The sequence below is a fragment of the Tyto alba genome, unplaced genomic scaffold, assembly GCF_018691265.1.
Source record: "Tyto alba isolate M040663 unplaced genomic scaffold, T.alba_DEE_v4.0 Super-Scaffold_40, whole genome shotgun sequence".
NCBI classification, from domain to species: Eukaryota; Metazoa; Chordata; class Aves; order Strigiformes; family Tytonidae; genus Tyto; species Tyto alba.
In genome coordinates this window covers 11,263,646-11,280,599 of record NW_024881316.1, presented here as the reverse complement: position 1 = coordinate 11,280,599, position 16,954 = coordinate 11,263,646, and the positions used below count along the sequence as shown (strand labels likewise).

The 16,954-nt window shown below is 40.2% G+C and overlaps 1 protein-coding gene across 6 annotated transcripts in view; it reads left to right on the top strand.

The window, feature by feature from the left end:
- ORC3 (origin recognition complex subunit 3) overlaps positions 1-11,782 on the top strand; it is a 37,589-nt gene extending 25,807 nt beyond the window's left edge. For 5 of the 6 annotated variants that reach the window (XM_042803384.1, XM_033002785.2, XM_033002787.2 and 2 more), the window contains 7 exons: positions 1,125-1,258; positions 3,672-3,757; positions 4,229-4,326; positions 5,232-5,373; positions 9,173-9,289; positions 10,380-10,459; positions 11,640-11,782. In XM_042803384.1, coding sequence (XP_042659318.1) covers positions 1,125-1,258; positions 3,672-3,757; positions 4,229-4,326; positions 5,232-5,373; positions 9,173-9,289; positions 10,380-10,459; positions 11,640-11,745 — 763 coding nt within the window. In that variant the 3' untranslated portion in view covers positions 11,746-11,782. The remainder of the gene's footprint in view (positions 1-1,124; positions 1,259-3,671; positions 3,758-4,228; positions 4,327-5,231; positions 5,374-9,172; positions 9,290-10,379; positions 10,460-11,639) is intronic. The other variant, XM_042803385.1, reaches the window with a different exon arrangement.
- The last annotated feature ends 5,172 nt before the right edge of the window (positions 11,783-16,954 follow it).

The following is a 16,954-nucleotide window of genomic DNA, read 5'->3' as shown; positions in this document are numbered from 1 at the left end:
ACTAGAGCTCCAATTGCAATTGCCCCTCCAGACATCCATAAGGCTTCCCAGCCTCTTCTAAATTCTTCCTTAAATCTCTGCTAGTTAGTGTTTAGGTGGTTGATAAGGAGACCTATTACCAGACGTGCTGATCACCATCTTTTTCATTCTTTTGTTATGCTCCCTTTTTTGTGTAGCTGTGGTTTTTTTATCTTCTAAAATCCTTAAACTAACAGCACCTTTGTTTTTTATTTTTGTGTTAGCACCTTTGTTTTGTATAAGACAAAGCAAAAACAGGAGAATTGGATGGGAAGGGCTCCTAGTAACAGCAGCTATTACAAATGGGTGATTGTTCAGAACCAGTGTTTAGCAATGGGAACCTCTCACAGTGCATGAAAAAAGTTGCATGCATGCGTAATGGTACTGGCTTGATGCAATGACTGTAATTCTGGATTTCATTTATGGATATTTGCAAGGACTTGCTTTGATAGCTTTTAAATGAAGATTCTGAGACTGAGCAGTGCTTGGTGACGTTTATAAAATGCCCTAATACTTAATTAAAAGTAAGTAAATGCTAGGTTGGAGGTTGGTCTGGATGATCTCAAGAGGTCCTTTCCAGTGTAAATGATTCTGGGATTCTAGTTGTGGTTAGGTTTATAGCAATTAAATACAGAAAACAGCAATTTGGATTTTGTTTGAGAATCATTCTGAATCACAGAGTAATGGATTTTGTGGATGTGTGAATATACTAATCTGATTTTATTACCATTTCATTTACTGTTCCTGGGAATGAGTTATGAACCCTACCTATTTTTTTTTGTTTTATTTTGTTCTGACTCACAGTTTCAAAACTTACAGCTCTGTATCCAGCAAGTGTTTTTAGGGAGACTATCAGAAAAGCTTTCGTTGTCATTTCTGCAGGAAAATATGAAGGACATCTACCCAAGTAGATTTATTTCTTTTTGTTAATGACAGCAAGTTAAAAAATTGACTTTACTGCAAGACTGAATGCTTGAAATCTTGGAGGTTTTATCTTTTAAAAGGAGTTTTTAAAATTACTTTTAAACTTTTTATTTCAACAAAGAACACTGAAAGCTGTTTCATCATTCTGCGTTTTAACTTCAGCCAACAATTGTGTTTTTTAGGATGTTGAATAAGTCTGATTTGGTAACCACGCTTCAACAATGTGTGGAAATTTTTGTGTCATCTTCTGGAAAGGAGCTTGATAACACGGTAGAGAAGTTGAAGGAGTTCTTGACCCAGTTTCAGAAACTAGAAGGTGGGTGTGTATCATCATACATTCCATTGCAGATTATATGAAAGCTGTTTTATAATCTGACCAATGGGTATAATTTTCCCTGGTGATATCCTGTCATTGTATCAAACCATCAGATTTTTCAGGATTGTTTTTTTAAATACGTGCACAAAGTTAGGAAATGTTTATATTCTTTATTGGTATGTGGTTCATGCTTTTTATAATACAGAAGAGTGATGCAAGATAAGAAATTGGACAGATCAGCAAACATTACTCACTAACTCTGTCATACGTACGTTTTGAGCATTTTACCAGATGTTGCAATCATTAAAACCATTTAACAAATAAAAGCAGATATCACGAGGAAAAACAGGAGCAGACTTCCTTATGATCTGGTATTTAATCCAAGGTTCTCTCACCTGTATTTTCAGTTAAATTAGCATAAGAGCTAGGCCACCAAGCACCAGTTGTCAGGGCTGTGCTGACGTGCTGTACCTTGTCTGGCCCACATATTTGATTGTTCATGGTAGAGGACATATTTGAAAGTTTAGTAAGGCAAACGTCCTGTCTGAAAGCTTTCTGTCTTTCAGAGGCTAACAAAAACTGCTGTATTCCTTCTGAAATAGGAATATAACATGTTCCAGCATTTTTCTGGATTAGGAATTTCACTGCTTCCCCTGAACTATGGAGAAGTGTTCCCCTATGATTCCCTTTTGAAGACAAAGTGGTTATCTGGTCTGTTTTATGCATATTAAACGAAGTTCATTATCAGCATGGTTGCTACCCAGCATTTGGACAAGTAGGCAATAAGCAATGCAGTCTGTTAATTAATTAAAGCAGTCGTGTAACGCTGTAGAGTTAACTGAGGCTTGTTTAGAAGAATTGGCTGTTGCCTGTACCATGTGTATTTGAACAGATGTATTAATAGCAGGGCTGTGGTACAGGAAATAGGTGAACACCTTTAAAAAGCTGTAAAGACACCATCACTGAAGAATCTGAATTATGATGGAAAACTTGAAGGTTCATCTAGTTCAGAAAAAAAGAATCGAAGCAAAAGGCTTTTAAGTAGTTGGATTTTTACCTTGAGGGAATAAATGAAAAAGAACAACTCTGGGAATTCTGAGATATGCAGAACTATAAAACAAAAAAGGCAGTATTTATTTTCAGTTAGGATTTGAAGATGTTTTTAAAGCAGAGAAGGTCTAATGAATCCATGAATTATCTTAGATTGTTTTCAAAGTAGATTTAAGCTATAATGAGAAAGTGGGAAGGGGAAGTTAAGGTAAACATGAATAGATTGCTGAGTTAGGTGACTTCTTCCTGTCTGTTTCTGTGATTGTGTTGATCTTTAGCAGGAGTTTTCAGAAGTATGCCAAAAATGTTATGTACCCAAATCTCCCACAGAGCCCTTAGAGTGAAAGGGTAGTCCAAAATATTTTTTTTTAACAACAAAGTCCATCTTCCCAACTGCCTAATGAACTGGAAAAAATAAAAACATGAAGTTTGAGGAAACAAAATACCCTTATGTTCAGTCTGTTTTGAGCTGAGGGATTTGATAAAAAATATCTCAAAATATGTTGTTGTAGTGAAGAGAGGAAGTTCTCTGCTTTGAAGTCTTCAACACAGATAAAAATGTCCACAGGGCACTGGAAAGTACCAACTCATTCTATGTAGGTCACCAAAAAGCTTTTGTGTCATGACTGTCACTGCTGATTGGAGCTTTACCTGTGATCTGTAGGTAGAATCTCCATCTTATCACCATCTTCATAAGCAAGGCAAGAAATCTAGTTACCTTTTGTTTTGATTATCATTCATCTTGGCATTGATTGTGCTTTGGGAGTTTTTGCTTCTTTGTTTTTACCTGAGAATTACTAATTATTGGTGCAATTGATCAAGAGACTACACAGCTATGAGAACAAAATTTTGTTATAAATCAAGATGAGAATAAAACTGGACAATTAAATACCTTAGCATGCTTTTGTTTTGCTGCTCTGGTTGCATTTTCGGGGTTAAGTATGGAGAACTCATTTCTTACTTAGTGGTTTTTTTTGTACGCGAGGAGGAAAAAAACATGCAGTGTGTGGCTTTTTGAACACTCCTAAAGCATCGGTAGTATCTAGTATTAACCTGTCCCACTTACAAATGTTGAGAGTATGACCTAGGATGACATAAGCAGAAGTCATGTGATGTGCAAGGCTTGTGCTGGATCTTTGTTCTGGGCTGAATTGCTTTGGTGACTTAATTAGTGTTGATTAAGCTGCACTGCAGACTCCTTTTTTTTAATAGTATTTTATAAGATGCAGGACTCAAAAGCTGCCTGTGTTTTGGGTCTATGGGAACAAGTAACTGAATGTTTCTCAGATTGCTTGGGTTAGGGGGTTTATATAGGTAGTCAGGAAAAGTTTACCCCACATATCAAACATTAGTTTTGTTCTAGTAGCAGAAGCTTTCCAAGAACGAGATGTGTCCGTGTCATCACAAAAGGAGCTCCAGAAGAAGACAGACCTTTATCATCTTCAGAAGGTTAGGCCTGCACAGGCTTTACTGACTAGTTCCTTAACTGAATCTTTTAAGATGTAATTGTCCGTGGTTAGTTCTTCCCAGCTTGCTGAATCTCTGAGTAAAGGTTGTGTATAAGTAACTCTTCTTTTAAATGAATGAATAAGTACCAACTATGTATGTCAGGCCACCTGACACATAGAAAATTATAGAAAATATCTGTCATAAACTAGGATTTTAAAATGCAAATTAGGGGGTTTCTTCTTATTTAACTTGTAAATTACACATTCTGCCTAACACATATTTCTTTGAATTTTCCAAACTCCTACCAGTTTGAGAACTGGCCTAAATAAAAATAACTGCATGATCACACTTTCAAACATCATCGGTGAAGACATGCCAGCAAAAATTAATTACACATGTTAAACATATAGATTGTGTTCTCCAGAGAATAACTACCTCCCATGTAGTTTTATGCACCATTTTTTTTTAAAGACTTTGTTGGAGTTGAAGGAATCAAGGCGGTCTAAGAAACTGACAAAGTTTGAAATACTTCGTTTTGAAGTTGTTGACTATATAGACAGTCTTGTAAGGTGAGCTTTCCCATTTTATATTCCTGCATTAGTTTGCAGCATAAGTTGCAACAGAAATTTTGCTAACATGTTGACTTGTTAATCTTGTCAAAATTGTGTCTTGGTCCCTGCAGTATGAAGCACACCGGTTTCTTCCCTTTCTATTCTTTCTTCGATGAGGGCTCTAAAATAATAGTAATTTAAAAAATCTCTTTTCCATAGATTAGAAGAAGTAATTGGCACATGAATTGACCAACCTATTTTAGCTACAGAAAAAAGTTAAGGGAGGACTGGGTATATGTGGCAAAATAAAATCGATAGTTCTTACCCTAATCTTTGCTGATCTGTTCTACTTACGAAACTGTATAGATGTCAAGTGTGATATCCTATCCATTTTGGGAACTGTTTTGGTGAGCAAGGCATAGCAGATAGGGTTTTGGAGGCAGCTCTGTAGCAGAAAATGTGAAAGGCTTTGGGGTGGAGGAAGAGATGAAAGCACTTGTTAATTATAGAGCCTTGCAAGGGGGGGAGGCAGAGAAGCTAACAGAAGTAATACTGTGCCAAGAAAGAACTTCAGATATGAAGACAGAGATGAGCAGAGACTCATCAGGAGGTTTCAAGATGGATAAGCAAGATCTGTGGAGCAGGGTACACGACTGGTGTTAGCATTTCAGCTGCTGCAGTTATTTTTTGTCAGTGACCAAGCTAGAGTTCTAAGCTAAATCCATCAGATGTAAAGTTGACAACAACTGAATCCCCTGCTTAAAAGTTGATTTCAGTGCTGTTCATCTTGGTTTTTTCAGAGATTTGTCAGTACTGGTTGGGAAACGTACGTTCTTGTAGTCTCTGACTGCAGTAGACTTGTTTCCCTTAAGGTAAAGCTTGTATCTCTCCTCCTTCCCCCATACCTCGTGTTGCTTTTTCAGAAATTACCTTGTTCCTGCACACCACAAGACTCTGCATGAGATAATGTATTTCAACACAGCCAGCGTTCTCCGTGAGCACTTGAATGCTGCCCCGAGGATTGCACTTCATACAGCTTTAAATAACCCATACTGCTACCTGAAGGTAAGAAACAAGTGAGTTGTTTGTGGTGCTGGAGTAGTTTCTGAAGGCTACGCATGAGGCTGATGTGTAAGGCTTAGTTTTGCTGTTTCATGAAGCTTGGCGCACATTCAGCTGTTTTGCAGAGAACCAGCAAGTTAGTGTTGATAAGCAGCTGGGAACTTCGCAAAGAGCTAGGGAATCTGTCTGCCTGAAATAAAGCAGCTCATTAGGGAAAGAGTTCTGCGTGGGAAATCCATTTCCCAGAGCCTGTTCTAGTCATGATCTTTTCTTTCTCCTGTAGATGTAGCAGAAAAGTGATTTTGTGCTCTGTTACAAATGGGATGACTGTCCATGGGGGAAAAAAGTGCCTGTGGCTCTTTCCAGAGCTTTTCTTTACAGGGCAGGTGCTTAGTCCTCACAGTGTAGACTTGATGTAAGGTGAAGGCTCTGTTCAGGCTGAGTGATGACATTAACGATAGCTTAAACGCAGCATATTTGAAGGAGTTCTCTGTTCTTTTTACATTTATTTTCGTATCTGTTGTGTGTTGACTTGCTATCTTTTCTGACTCCAATAAAAGGATTGTCACTGATTCTGTTAGCTAACCCCGCCCTTTTCTAGAGAAGAAAAGCAGCCCCTTTTCCACTTCTTTCATAAATCAAATTCACGGGATGACCAAAGGAAAGAGAGTGGGATGTGGAAAAGGAGTGAACATACATTTCTTTTTGCCCTGGATTACAGGTGCTACTTGGAGTTACCCTCGTGCCCTAACATTTCCCTTAAAAATGTGATTACAGTTTTGAAGAAAGCATTGGTTGTAGCTGTATCTGAACGATTATGTTACTCGAGTCAAAGCCAACGCTTATCGGGAATCATACTGGATAAAGATCAGTCTTTGAAATCTACAGCCAGATTCGTATTGGGTTTGTTGGCATGGTGCCTCTATCTGCATGAGGGTTGTCAGTTTTGCTGTGTGCAGGGCTTATTTCTAAAACCACTTCAAGAGCTTATTTGTGAAAACAGTAGTTAGCAAGTGGGCTACCGTTAAAGACACCTAATATGAACCTCAGTAATTTATATTTTTAGAAAACCTGTAAGAATATAGATTAGGAGAGCTAGCAAAATCTACCTATTGATGTGTTTAATAAGTATTCTCTTTGATGAGTTGACAGGATTTAAAGCCCTCTGTCATCCTGCACTTTGTTCTTTGACATACTTTAACATACTTCTGATGTTTTCCGAGTAGATTGTGAAGGTTTGGCATAGTTTCTAACAGCAGCAGTATTGTCTGAGTACCTTGCTTAGCATTTTAATCTGTGTGAGTCAAAGAAATATTTTTTCTTAATTGTATCCGTGACTTCTGCATAGCTTGTACTTTCCTGGGCCATGACCAGAGCAAAGTTCTCTAGAGCTGTTCCTTCCAGAAGGCGAGGACAGAAAAGGATCTGCTTCAGTGGAGTACCAGCAAATGATTGAGATAGGATGCATTTTGTACAGGATTCCAGTCATTTATTTAGCAAAACATGAACCAAGGATTATGCTTATCTTAAAAAAACCAAAACAACAACAAAAAAAAGCCAACAACAAAAAAACCCACACCACCATAAAAAAGGTGTAATTCTGTTTTCACTGATCCCTTGAAAATTCACTAAGTTGTAATGTGGAATACCAGCAAGGCACTGCTTAGTATTGTGTCAGCACAAGGAAATCTGATTTTGGCTCTTCCTGGGGTTTAGATGATCATGCAAGTTTTGTTCTTGGCCTTGGGTAAGAAGGGTGATTTTTCACATAGATCTCAAAGAGCGAGCCCTACTACCCATGAAGATACTTCGATTACTATGAAATGAAAACCCTTGAGTTGCAATTAAGCTCCCACATGAGGGCAGGGGGATAACCAGCATTTGGTCCTTGGGGAAGCCAGTAAGATTGATGCCTGGGCACGGTACATCTCTGCCCTCTGTCTCGCCTCTGGGGCAGGGTCAAGCAAGAGAAACCCCTCCTCAGCAGTGGTGGGGGCTGCTCCCACTCCCTCACTCCGTTCTGCAACAGCACCTCTGTGCTGTACGTGTGGTTTCACAACCGCCTGCTCGTTCTAGGGCAGCTTCCTGCTTGTCAGCCTGGTTATTTCCTCTTGGGGACCACGTGTGTGCTGCTGCCTCAGGAAGCTGGGGTGTCCCCGGGCGCAGCTGCAGCACCCTCCCGCTGTGCTGGGAAGACTTGGCCTAGTTATCACAAGCGAGGCTGAACTCTTCCAGGTGCTGGCAGAGACCCTGCAGTGCCCATCAGTGATAGCTCCCCTGGATCGTTCTTGGCATGTGGTCCAGCTAGATACTCATTTCTGCAGATGGATGACCCTGTTCGGGGAGAGTACAGTTGCTTGAAAAGTTACATCCTCTCTTGGTTGTGATAACTGTTCTGGTTTTAAGATTAGAAAATCAGTGCAGTGTATTAGAAGTGACAGAGGGGAAAAGAGAAAGGTTATCCCTCCGGGCAGTGGTGAGCCACTAGATCAGAGCCAGGTGTAACTTCACCTGTGCTAGTTAATAACGCAAGAGTGTTTGAAACTATTATGGTATGCTCCTGAATTACAGGCTGGTAAATTAATGTCTGGATTGTAACATTTTGAGGGTTTACCCGTGTTACTCTGAATTTATCTGGAGACCATCTGGACTGAACTGACAGACATTAACCTAATGTCTGTGGCCTTTGTGTTCCTTGTACAGAATGAATAAAACTTGGAAATTCTTAGGCTTTCTGGAACTTGTGAAGTGTCTCAAGTGCTAGAGTCCGAACTGAATCAGTCTCACAAATTGCAGGGATTGAGATCTATGAAAGGGAAGCTAGAGATTCTTGAGCAAAGTTACATCCTTTGTCCAACCTTCTTTCCAACCTTGAAAAGCATTTATTTATGAAGGGCTTGCTAGGGCTTTATAGACTTCCTAAAAGTAACTGGCACATTTTACTAGCGTATAAAAGCATTTTAGCAAAAATTTTTATGAACTGAAAGGAATGATCAGTGGTTGTGTTCGTATTAAGAGATCTGGCTTCTTTGCATGAAACTGAAAAAAAAAAAAAAAAAAAAGAACGAATATGAAATGTAAATTTCTGCAGCTCTACAGAGACTTTTGTTCTGGCTCAAGTGGCTTTTTTACTTCTCAAGTAAATGATTTGGTGCAGATGACCTGAATTTCCTGACATAGAATAGTTTGTGAGAAATCGGACTTTTGCCTTTATAGGTGCTGAGTTTCAAGCCAGAGAGGAATGATTGTTCATTTCAAAGATAAAACTGAGATGAGAGAAGCAATTTTGCTTTTTAGTACATCTGATAGATCTATAGTAAGACTTCCTCCTTCCTTTGGGGGGTGTGGGGAAGTAGCAGAGGGGAAGGGACCCTTTTCTATTTTTTACGCGGTCTGAGGCAAATCAGGAATAGTTTATTTTCCTGAATCCACCAAACAGAGTATTTCTCTCTGATACATAAATAAAACTAGCAAAAGAATTGAGGAAAAGCCTTATCGGATAATCACTCATTAGAGTCGAGTCTGCGTAAGTCTACAAGATTGTAGAAGGAATACCAGGAGTGAAGTACCTAGGTAGTTTTTGTTGTGGCTTGTTTTTTTTTTTTAATTGCATGTTTTCTTATTTTCTTGTTGTTTTTTTTTTCCTTTGCACCATCAACTTCCCATGAAACACACATCCAGTAAGCATTTGGTTAAAGTACCTACTGTGACAATTTCCTGAAATAATGCTGTATCTACCCTCAGAGATTGTTCATGATTAAAAACTGATCAAAGTTACTTGCTTTCATTTTCTTTCCATCAGAATCAAGCTTTGAAAAGTGATGGAGGAAGCATTTCTAATAAAGCCCCTGACATATGCATAGTATATAAGCTTCATTTGGAATGTGGCAGATTGATTAATCTCGTTGATTGGTTAGAGGTAGGTGACAGTGCAAACATTGCCTTTACCTGCTTTCAGTATTCTGATTTACTTTTGCTGCAAGTCTGCTTTTCTTCAGTGCCCCTTTTGACAGCTTAAATCATGACATACCTCAGTCTATCCTGTGCAAGAACACACCGTAACTCCAATCGTCAGCCCACAGTCTTCCTCTGACTCCTGTGAATCATTTACTTTCAGCATTATTACTCTGTGATGAAAATCTTTTGCTTCTGCTTCTTTTCTGCTTGGCACAGATCAGATTTTTATGCTTCACAAAGCTGCCTTTCTCTCCCCCCTTTGTTTTTAAATATTCTGTGACACTTTTATGGAAACAGGCAAGTGCTGCTGCTTGGCAAGTGTGGGGCTCTTGGAGAGAATGCTTGTGCTAGGGAAGAGCAAAGGTCCTTCTAGCCTGACATCCTGTCTCATACTGTGACCAAAAGCAGAGTGTAACAGGAGAGTATATATTAATAGGATATATTCTCCAAATACTCCCTATCTAACAATCATGTTTTAGCTCTAGTTTTCTAAACTGGAATGGTTTCTCTGTATTTCGTAAGCCTACCTGGGTAACTTTTTAGCAACCACAGCATCCTCAGGCAGGAAATGCTCTAGCTTAACTACATGCAGTACACAGGACATTCCTTTTACTTGTTCTGTTTTGTTTGTGTACTGGAAATAAAAGTGGACAGAAGATTCCTAGCCAGCCTCTTGCTGTCCCTCAGTTTTATACATTTTTTCACAGCCAACTTATTTCCTTCATTTTTTCCAGAATGTTTAAGCAGTCTCGCTTTGAGAATGTTTTTCAGCTCTGTATTTTTTCTGAGAATGGGTTGGGGACCAGAACTATAATTGGATTTAAAATGAAGGCACACAAGTTCGTAAAGTGATGTCTTTCATTCTGTATTCCTTCCATGGCAATATGTAACCTTGCTTGTTCTTTCAATTGCTCCTGAACTGACCTCACAGAGTTACCATTCCAAAATTTCGTTCCTTCTGAGTGACAGGCATCAGCTTGGAGCTCATTTTTTATATGCAGCGCTGTCTGTCTAAGAAAGGTGTTAAATCTGTGCTGCTTTTCTCATTCTAGGCTTTCTCAACTGTGGTGACGGCAGCTGAGGGACCAAATGCAGATGCAGCTTCCTCGGACCAGGTGGATGATGTTATTCAGTATCCTTTCTCATTTCTCTCCAGTCTGACGTTCAGATCCTGGGATTAATGAACTAGGATTTTTAAAATACACCTTCACCTGCATTGATAACTAATTCCAGAAGAATGAGTAGTTTAAACAGCCTTAATGTACTGAAAGTGTCACAGCTGAAATAGCTGGGCTGGGGGTGGTGAGGTAAGAGAGCAGCTTTTGTCGACAGGAGGTGTTTGGTTCTGAAAACCAGCAGTCCTTAAAACAAGTTGAACTATTCTATTCTGTTAAATCATCTGAGAGTTGGTACAGCGGCTGTACAGGGGGAGAGGATTACTGGGGAACAGGTGATAGGATAGCTGTGACTTAGAGACCAGAGGGAGAAATAGAGCCAGTAGTTTTGTGTGAGGAAGACAGAAGCATTAGCAGAGGAAATCATTACAAAAGTAGTGTCTCTGTAGAAGCTGTGAGTTCTGATACCCTAGAGTTGAGGATTTTAGCTCCCACAAAACATCCATTCTGCTTCTTACTTTGTCCCGATTCTTAACTGAGGCCTGCAAAATACTTAAAGGATGAACATTAGAACCAAAACTCATGGCTACAACAATAGTGCTGCCACAGAGATGAGTAGTTGTACAAAAGCAGACAAGTACAGGAAGAATATTTATATGCTCTAATAACTATACTTAGCTTTCCTTTAGTATAAGGCTTTTTTTTTTTTTCTATAAGCTCCACTGGCAATTAACACAAAACTAAACTCTGTTTAACTGAGTGTCAGTAAGGCAGCATGAAAGGTATAGGGAGTGAAGTAAAGGTGATGCTGTTTTATGAAACCTCAGAAAAACCCTCTATAATTATCTGTCTTCCTCTTTTTTTTTTTTGTCAAGGGACATGGAAGTATAAATTCTTTCTTCCGAGAGACTACAAAATTAGGATTGTTGTAGGCTTTAAGCTTGTCTTAGCAGCAAAGGAACTCTTCTTTTGTTGCCACATTGTATACATGTAGCAAATACTAACTAGATTGAAAATTTGTGCTTCTGTAGGCACATCATGCTCTGCCCTTATTCCAACAATTTTAGTGTGCAACACAACATTTTGTGCAATCTGTGCTTACCATGTCTTAGAAATCTTCCCCTCCTAGAGAGAATGGTGTCTCCATCAATACCTGTCCTAAAAAGCACACTCACTTTCCTTTACTGAAATGTCCAGTGCTCGTTTCATTCGAGCTGTTTCGGAACTGGAACTCTTAGGCTTCATCAAGCCTAGCAAGCAGAAAACCGACCACGTGGCGAGGTTGACATGGGGAGGATGTTAATGTGCCACTAAGATCTTAATAAACCTGTTCTTTCTAACGTTGTGCAATGGCTGTGTTCCCACCAAGCTAGTCCTTGCTAACTTCGCATACCGTGTCGAAGTCAACCATGGCTGGCTGTTGTGAGATGGATACATTCCGAGTGCCTGGATAGGCCTGAACAGTGATGTTGGTTTTTAATGCTCAGCCTCTCTGTGTAATGTAGTGCTCGCTTAATGCTCTTGTTCCAAATACTGTAGTGTTGTGCCAGTTTTAATCTTCTTTGATGTGTGATATTTAACACTATATGGATAGAATTCAGGCTGGCAAGCCAAAAGGACAACACTGGCTGTGTAAGCTATGTAAGTGATGAAGCAGTATTATTAACTTGCTTCTTATAAGCTCCTAAGATTTGAGTCATCATTATAAAATGCCTTCCAGATCCCTGAACTACACATTTAAAAATAAATAAAACCACTATGCTAAAAAAAAACAAAGAAGCTTCCATGTTCAGCCTCTGCTGCATGTTCTTCAAACCAAAACTGGTTGCAACACCCGGAGAACTCCTTCACAAGGAAGAGAAGGGGACAGTAAGTTTGAAGAGACACACAGATATTTGCTTTTTAAGAAGAGCAAAGGCAAACTGCTTCAATAATTCCCTTTTTCTACTGAAGTTAACTAGTGCTGTCAGGGAACTTGTGTCAGCACAGACTAAATAAGAACATGGCACTCACGTGCAGTGGAGGAAGGTAGTAAAACCCACACCTGAAGTACGAGTTGCCAGTGCTGTCCCCTTTGCTGTAACAGGCCTGGAATGGCTCACAGCTGCTTCAGCTTTGGTCAGGATAGACCTAAGAGCTGCTATTCTCTGCCTGGTGCCTGATACTGTAATAAAAGCCAGGAATAAACTGCTGTGCTGAAGCTCTGGAAAAAACATGGTGGTTGCTGGAGGAGTTCTGGTCCCCAAAGCAGCTGGTTGTTAAGGAAAAGCTACACCTGATTCCAGGTATCAGAGTAACACAGGGATGTCCTAACCTGCCCCCTTCCTTCTCTTGGGCACTCAAAAGCTACACTGCTGATCTTGCTGCCTTAAGGTTCAACTCTGCTTAGACATCGTTTGTTTAGACATGTGGTTGTGCTGATGTCAGCGTCCCATCTTTCCCAACCCTGGGAAAAGCTGTGTTTCCCTCTAGAGCAGCACGCACATCTGCCATGTGCTGATAAACCCTCCGGAGGGAGGGAGGGAGGGAGGGCTGCCACACAGGCATTTCAGCAGTATGGGTGGAGACTTCAGGTCAAGTCTTATCACCTAGGAAAGGGCTGCAGTTACAGAAAGGCATTTAGACTTTGTCCCTCCCAGCCTCCTTAAAAGATGAATGGTGATTATTTCATTTATTGCCAAAGACTATCTACCTCCAAAAAATTCCCAGACTTCCTCAGCTGACACAGAATTACAGACTTGACTTTCCTTCTATTTGAGGCATTTAAGTGCTGCTCTCAGTGCACGTGTGCAGCCATCACTAGAATCCAGATGCTCCCACTTAGTTGCACTGGCACTTCAGCCTACTCAAAACTGAAAATGCTAGCCTGAAGCGCCGAAGATTGAATCACTCGCAGAAACCAGATCTGTACTGGGGGAGGGGGGAAGTCCTGTTACAAGAACCTATAACTTAGCAGGCCATTTACCCAGGAATGTACGTAAGATAGGTGAGGCTTGTTTTAAATACCCTCGGAGAGGGTAGGAGTCATGGATTTCCCAATTGCGCTAATTGCAGAGACACAGTAACATTTCCTGCTGTACTTAAGGGAGGGCCCGGTTCTAAACGTTGCCAGGCAAATCACAATGAGGCTGAGGAGGACAAGCAGCTCATCTGCCTTTGTACTGCCTAAACATACAACTTGGGAAACGTAACGATGAAAACTCAGAGCAAGAATTTTTAGGATCTCAGTGGAGCGGTTGTGAAAGTTCCTTTCTTCCACCAAGACAGGAGGGTAGCCAAATTCCACTGTTCCCCCAGAGACCAAGCCACAGGACCTATATGGCAGTGCTCTTCAGATGCAAGGCTTTCAGGCAGCAGAGAGGAAAGTGAGAAGCTTCAGTTGGAGGGGAGCACTGAACAGCCCTCCTCTGTCCCAATCCTCGCCTATTTATCTTGCAAGTACGCTTGGCAAATGGAAGGGAGCAGCAAAACCCACACAGCTGTGCTCTGCCACCTGCCTGCCGCCTCCCCTCCTGCCCCTCACCCACTGCAAGGTGAGCCCACACCAGCTCACACCTCTGGAGGGTGACATTGGTGGAAAGAAAAAGCCTCGACTGCGTGTGGCTTTTAATCCCCAAATGCGCAGGCAACACGGCCTTAACACGGAAGAATTAACAGTTAACGGTTGTTTCTTCCCTTCCACTAACATACATTCTGAAGCTTAAAGCCACATGTTTGCGATGCCATCTACAATTTCTCAGGATCAAATCTTTAATTCGGCACTTACAACTGCAACGTGTTAAAGGGGAAATACTTGACTAAAATCACATAGAAGTACCGTGTCATAATCCTGGTGCTAGGGGTCTAATATCACCAGGCTGTTTGCAGATAATCTGTCTAATACAGTATGAATTTTACATTTGGCTCCTCATATTTTATATTTTACCATTTTTTTATTGTAAATATTCCAAACTCACCCTCACCTACCTTAGCTGAAATACACAAGAAATTTCAGCTGCAAATATGTATGTAATTTTCAAACGTTAAGTTTCTACAACTGTCTGCAGAGTAATAACATGTTCTGCAGATACTCCAGGAAACCTTCTGTCCGCAATGTTCACTGAAAGCAAGCAGGACCAAAAAAAAAAGAAAAAAACGCCAATGGCTGTATTACAGTATTAGTTCTGAAACTGTAACAATGTAAAGCCTCACCTCTGAACTGATACCTGTATTGTATTCTCCAGTAGCCACATCTTTCCAACAAAACTACTGCCAAAAGTGAGACCTGAAAGTAAATTAACTCATCTGCATAGTTCACCATTTTTCTCTACTGCCACAGATGCTGTTCTTTGACACCTCTTTACACTACTGCACTACTGGTTTCAAACAAACTTGATTTTTCTTTTATCTTGGAGCTACAACAGCAGTAAAATATAAAAATAAGCCAGGTGCCTGTAAAGCCAAACATTCATCCTCACATTTTTCATCTCAGAGAATGGCTTCCAATACAAAGGTCACAAGCACTTGTTCACAACAAGAGCATAAACTCTTAATACTTTACCAGCCTCAGTTTTTTCCTCCCCACTGTGGAATCAAAGATCTAAATCCTTCCTCATTCCCAACTCAGGAATGAAGAGACCTTTTACAAAACACTGTTTCCAACCAGAATATGCTAATAGTCTCGCTCTTCAAGAGTACACAGGCAGATCTCAAGCATCAGCACAGGAGATTGCTTGAATGTCATTTATCCTTGAAAAACACTGAATCTTACAGGCTCTCACTTCTAGACACAAAAATCAACAGTCAGGATGCACATGCTGCTTTTTAAGTATACACTAACTGAGATCTGCTTGAAAAGGATTTTACACATCACTACCTTAAAACAGCTTAACCAAGATCTTTGGTTTCACTGTTAAGTTGCAATTAACTGTCCACAGCTTGCTTTGCTTTTGCATAGACTGCAGTTACATACAAATTGCAAAAATACTCTAAACGTGGCCACCACAAAATGTAGTGCTGAGAACTGATAGTTACTGAATCTTACACATTTCTGCTTGACTTAAAAGCCTCTGTAAAGGCTCTCCAAAGCAGGTTTGTTTTCAAGCACCAGCCTGTCCCTCACAGCACCCCAATTTTCCTACTTTTTTTTCAACCGTAATCAAGCAGCCCACCATTTTCCTACTAAAGAATAAGTCACTTGTTAGGACAAGCTTTTCATGTGAAATTCACCACATCAGATATTGGCACCAAGATTAGGAAAAGGAGCCAGTTTAAAGTCCAAGCCAGAACAAGCAGCAGGTTAAAAAATGAAAAATTTCCAAGAATGCAACCTCATTTTCAAAACAGGCACAAATTAAGCATACCACAGCTGTGATGCATAAGCACCTATGGTGGCATTATATTTAATCTGCCAGAAGACTGCTTATTATGCATTAATTTGGAGCAGCACAGGAGTGGCCGGGTGCTAACATGACATCACTTCTTATTTATAATAACTCTTAATATCCCAAAGGAAAAGATAAACTGCGACACAGAGACCAGCACAATGGCTGGTATCTTAATTCTACCTCTAACCATCAGTTAGGCATACACACATATCTATCGAGTCAGAACAAGGATCCTCTAGAACACAGCAGATACAGATTTATCGGGATGCTGGAATTTGTGTAGAGGTCCACCTAGAAGCAGTGGGTTTCCTACCCCGGGCAAGTTAACAACAGGTCAAGAAAACGAGGAGCAGGAAGGAGAGTGACTGAGAACCCTGAGGCAGACAAGAAATTACAGCCCAATAGTTTTAACTGTGGTAACAGAAGACCCAAAAGGGGAGTCTAGCAGAGATCTCCTATTTCTGAGATTCTGAAAATACAGTAAAAAGAATCCAAATATTTGGGTAAGTTAGGTTTCTGGAAAGTGAGCGGAAAATACTCTGATACCGTGGTGATGTGCCTAATTCTGAACATGTAATCTGACCACAAAGTGAGTAAAATTCACCAAGAACTAGAGCTCATCACATGGCTTTTCTGACATCGTAAGCATCGGCATGAGCCACTTAATGCATGTATCTACCAGCTGAAGTTTCAATTACATTTCAACTAAAACTCTTCTGTTAATTTGAAATCGTAAAAAGATCTATTACACAACAGACTTTCACTTAACCAGAAGACAACAGTAAGTTAGAGAAAACAGCAGTTTATAATCAAAGGATTACTCTGAAACTGCTTTGAAGTCCCCAAAGCAGATAATTCAAGTCATTTGGTAAACAATACTTCTACCCCACAGCACACAGATCTGGACTTGCCATGTAGTAACTTTTCAGGAATTCACACCGAGACTCCGAATTGCACAGACAGCAGCAGCCAGCAAACAGCTGAATGCATCCAACAACAAACTCCTTGACCCTGAACACAAAGACTACACGCCTTTAGCTCTTCCAATACCTACGTAGTTCCAGCTTGTGGTGCAAGAGCCTGCTCTATCTTCTGAACATATTTCCTTTGATGTGTCATTTGAATCTGAAGGAAGACAAGCACAGC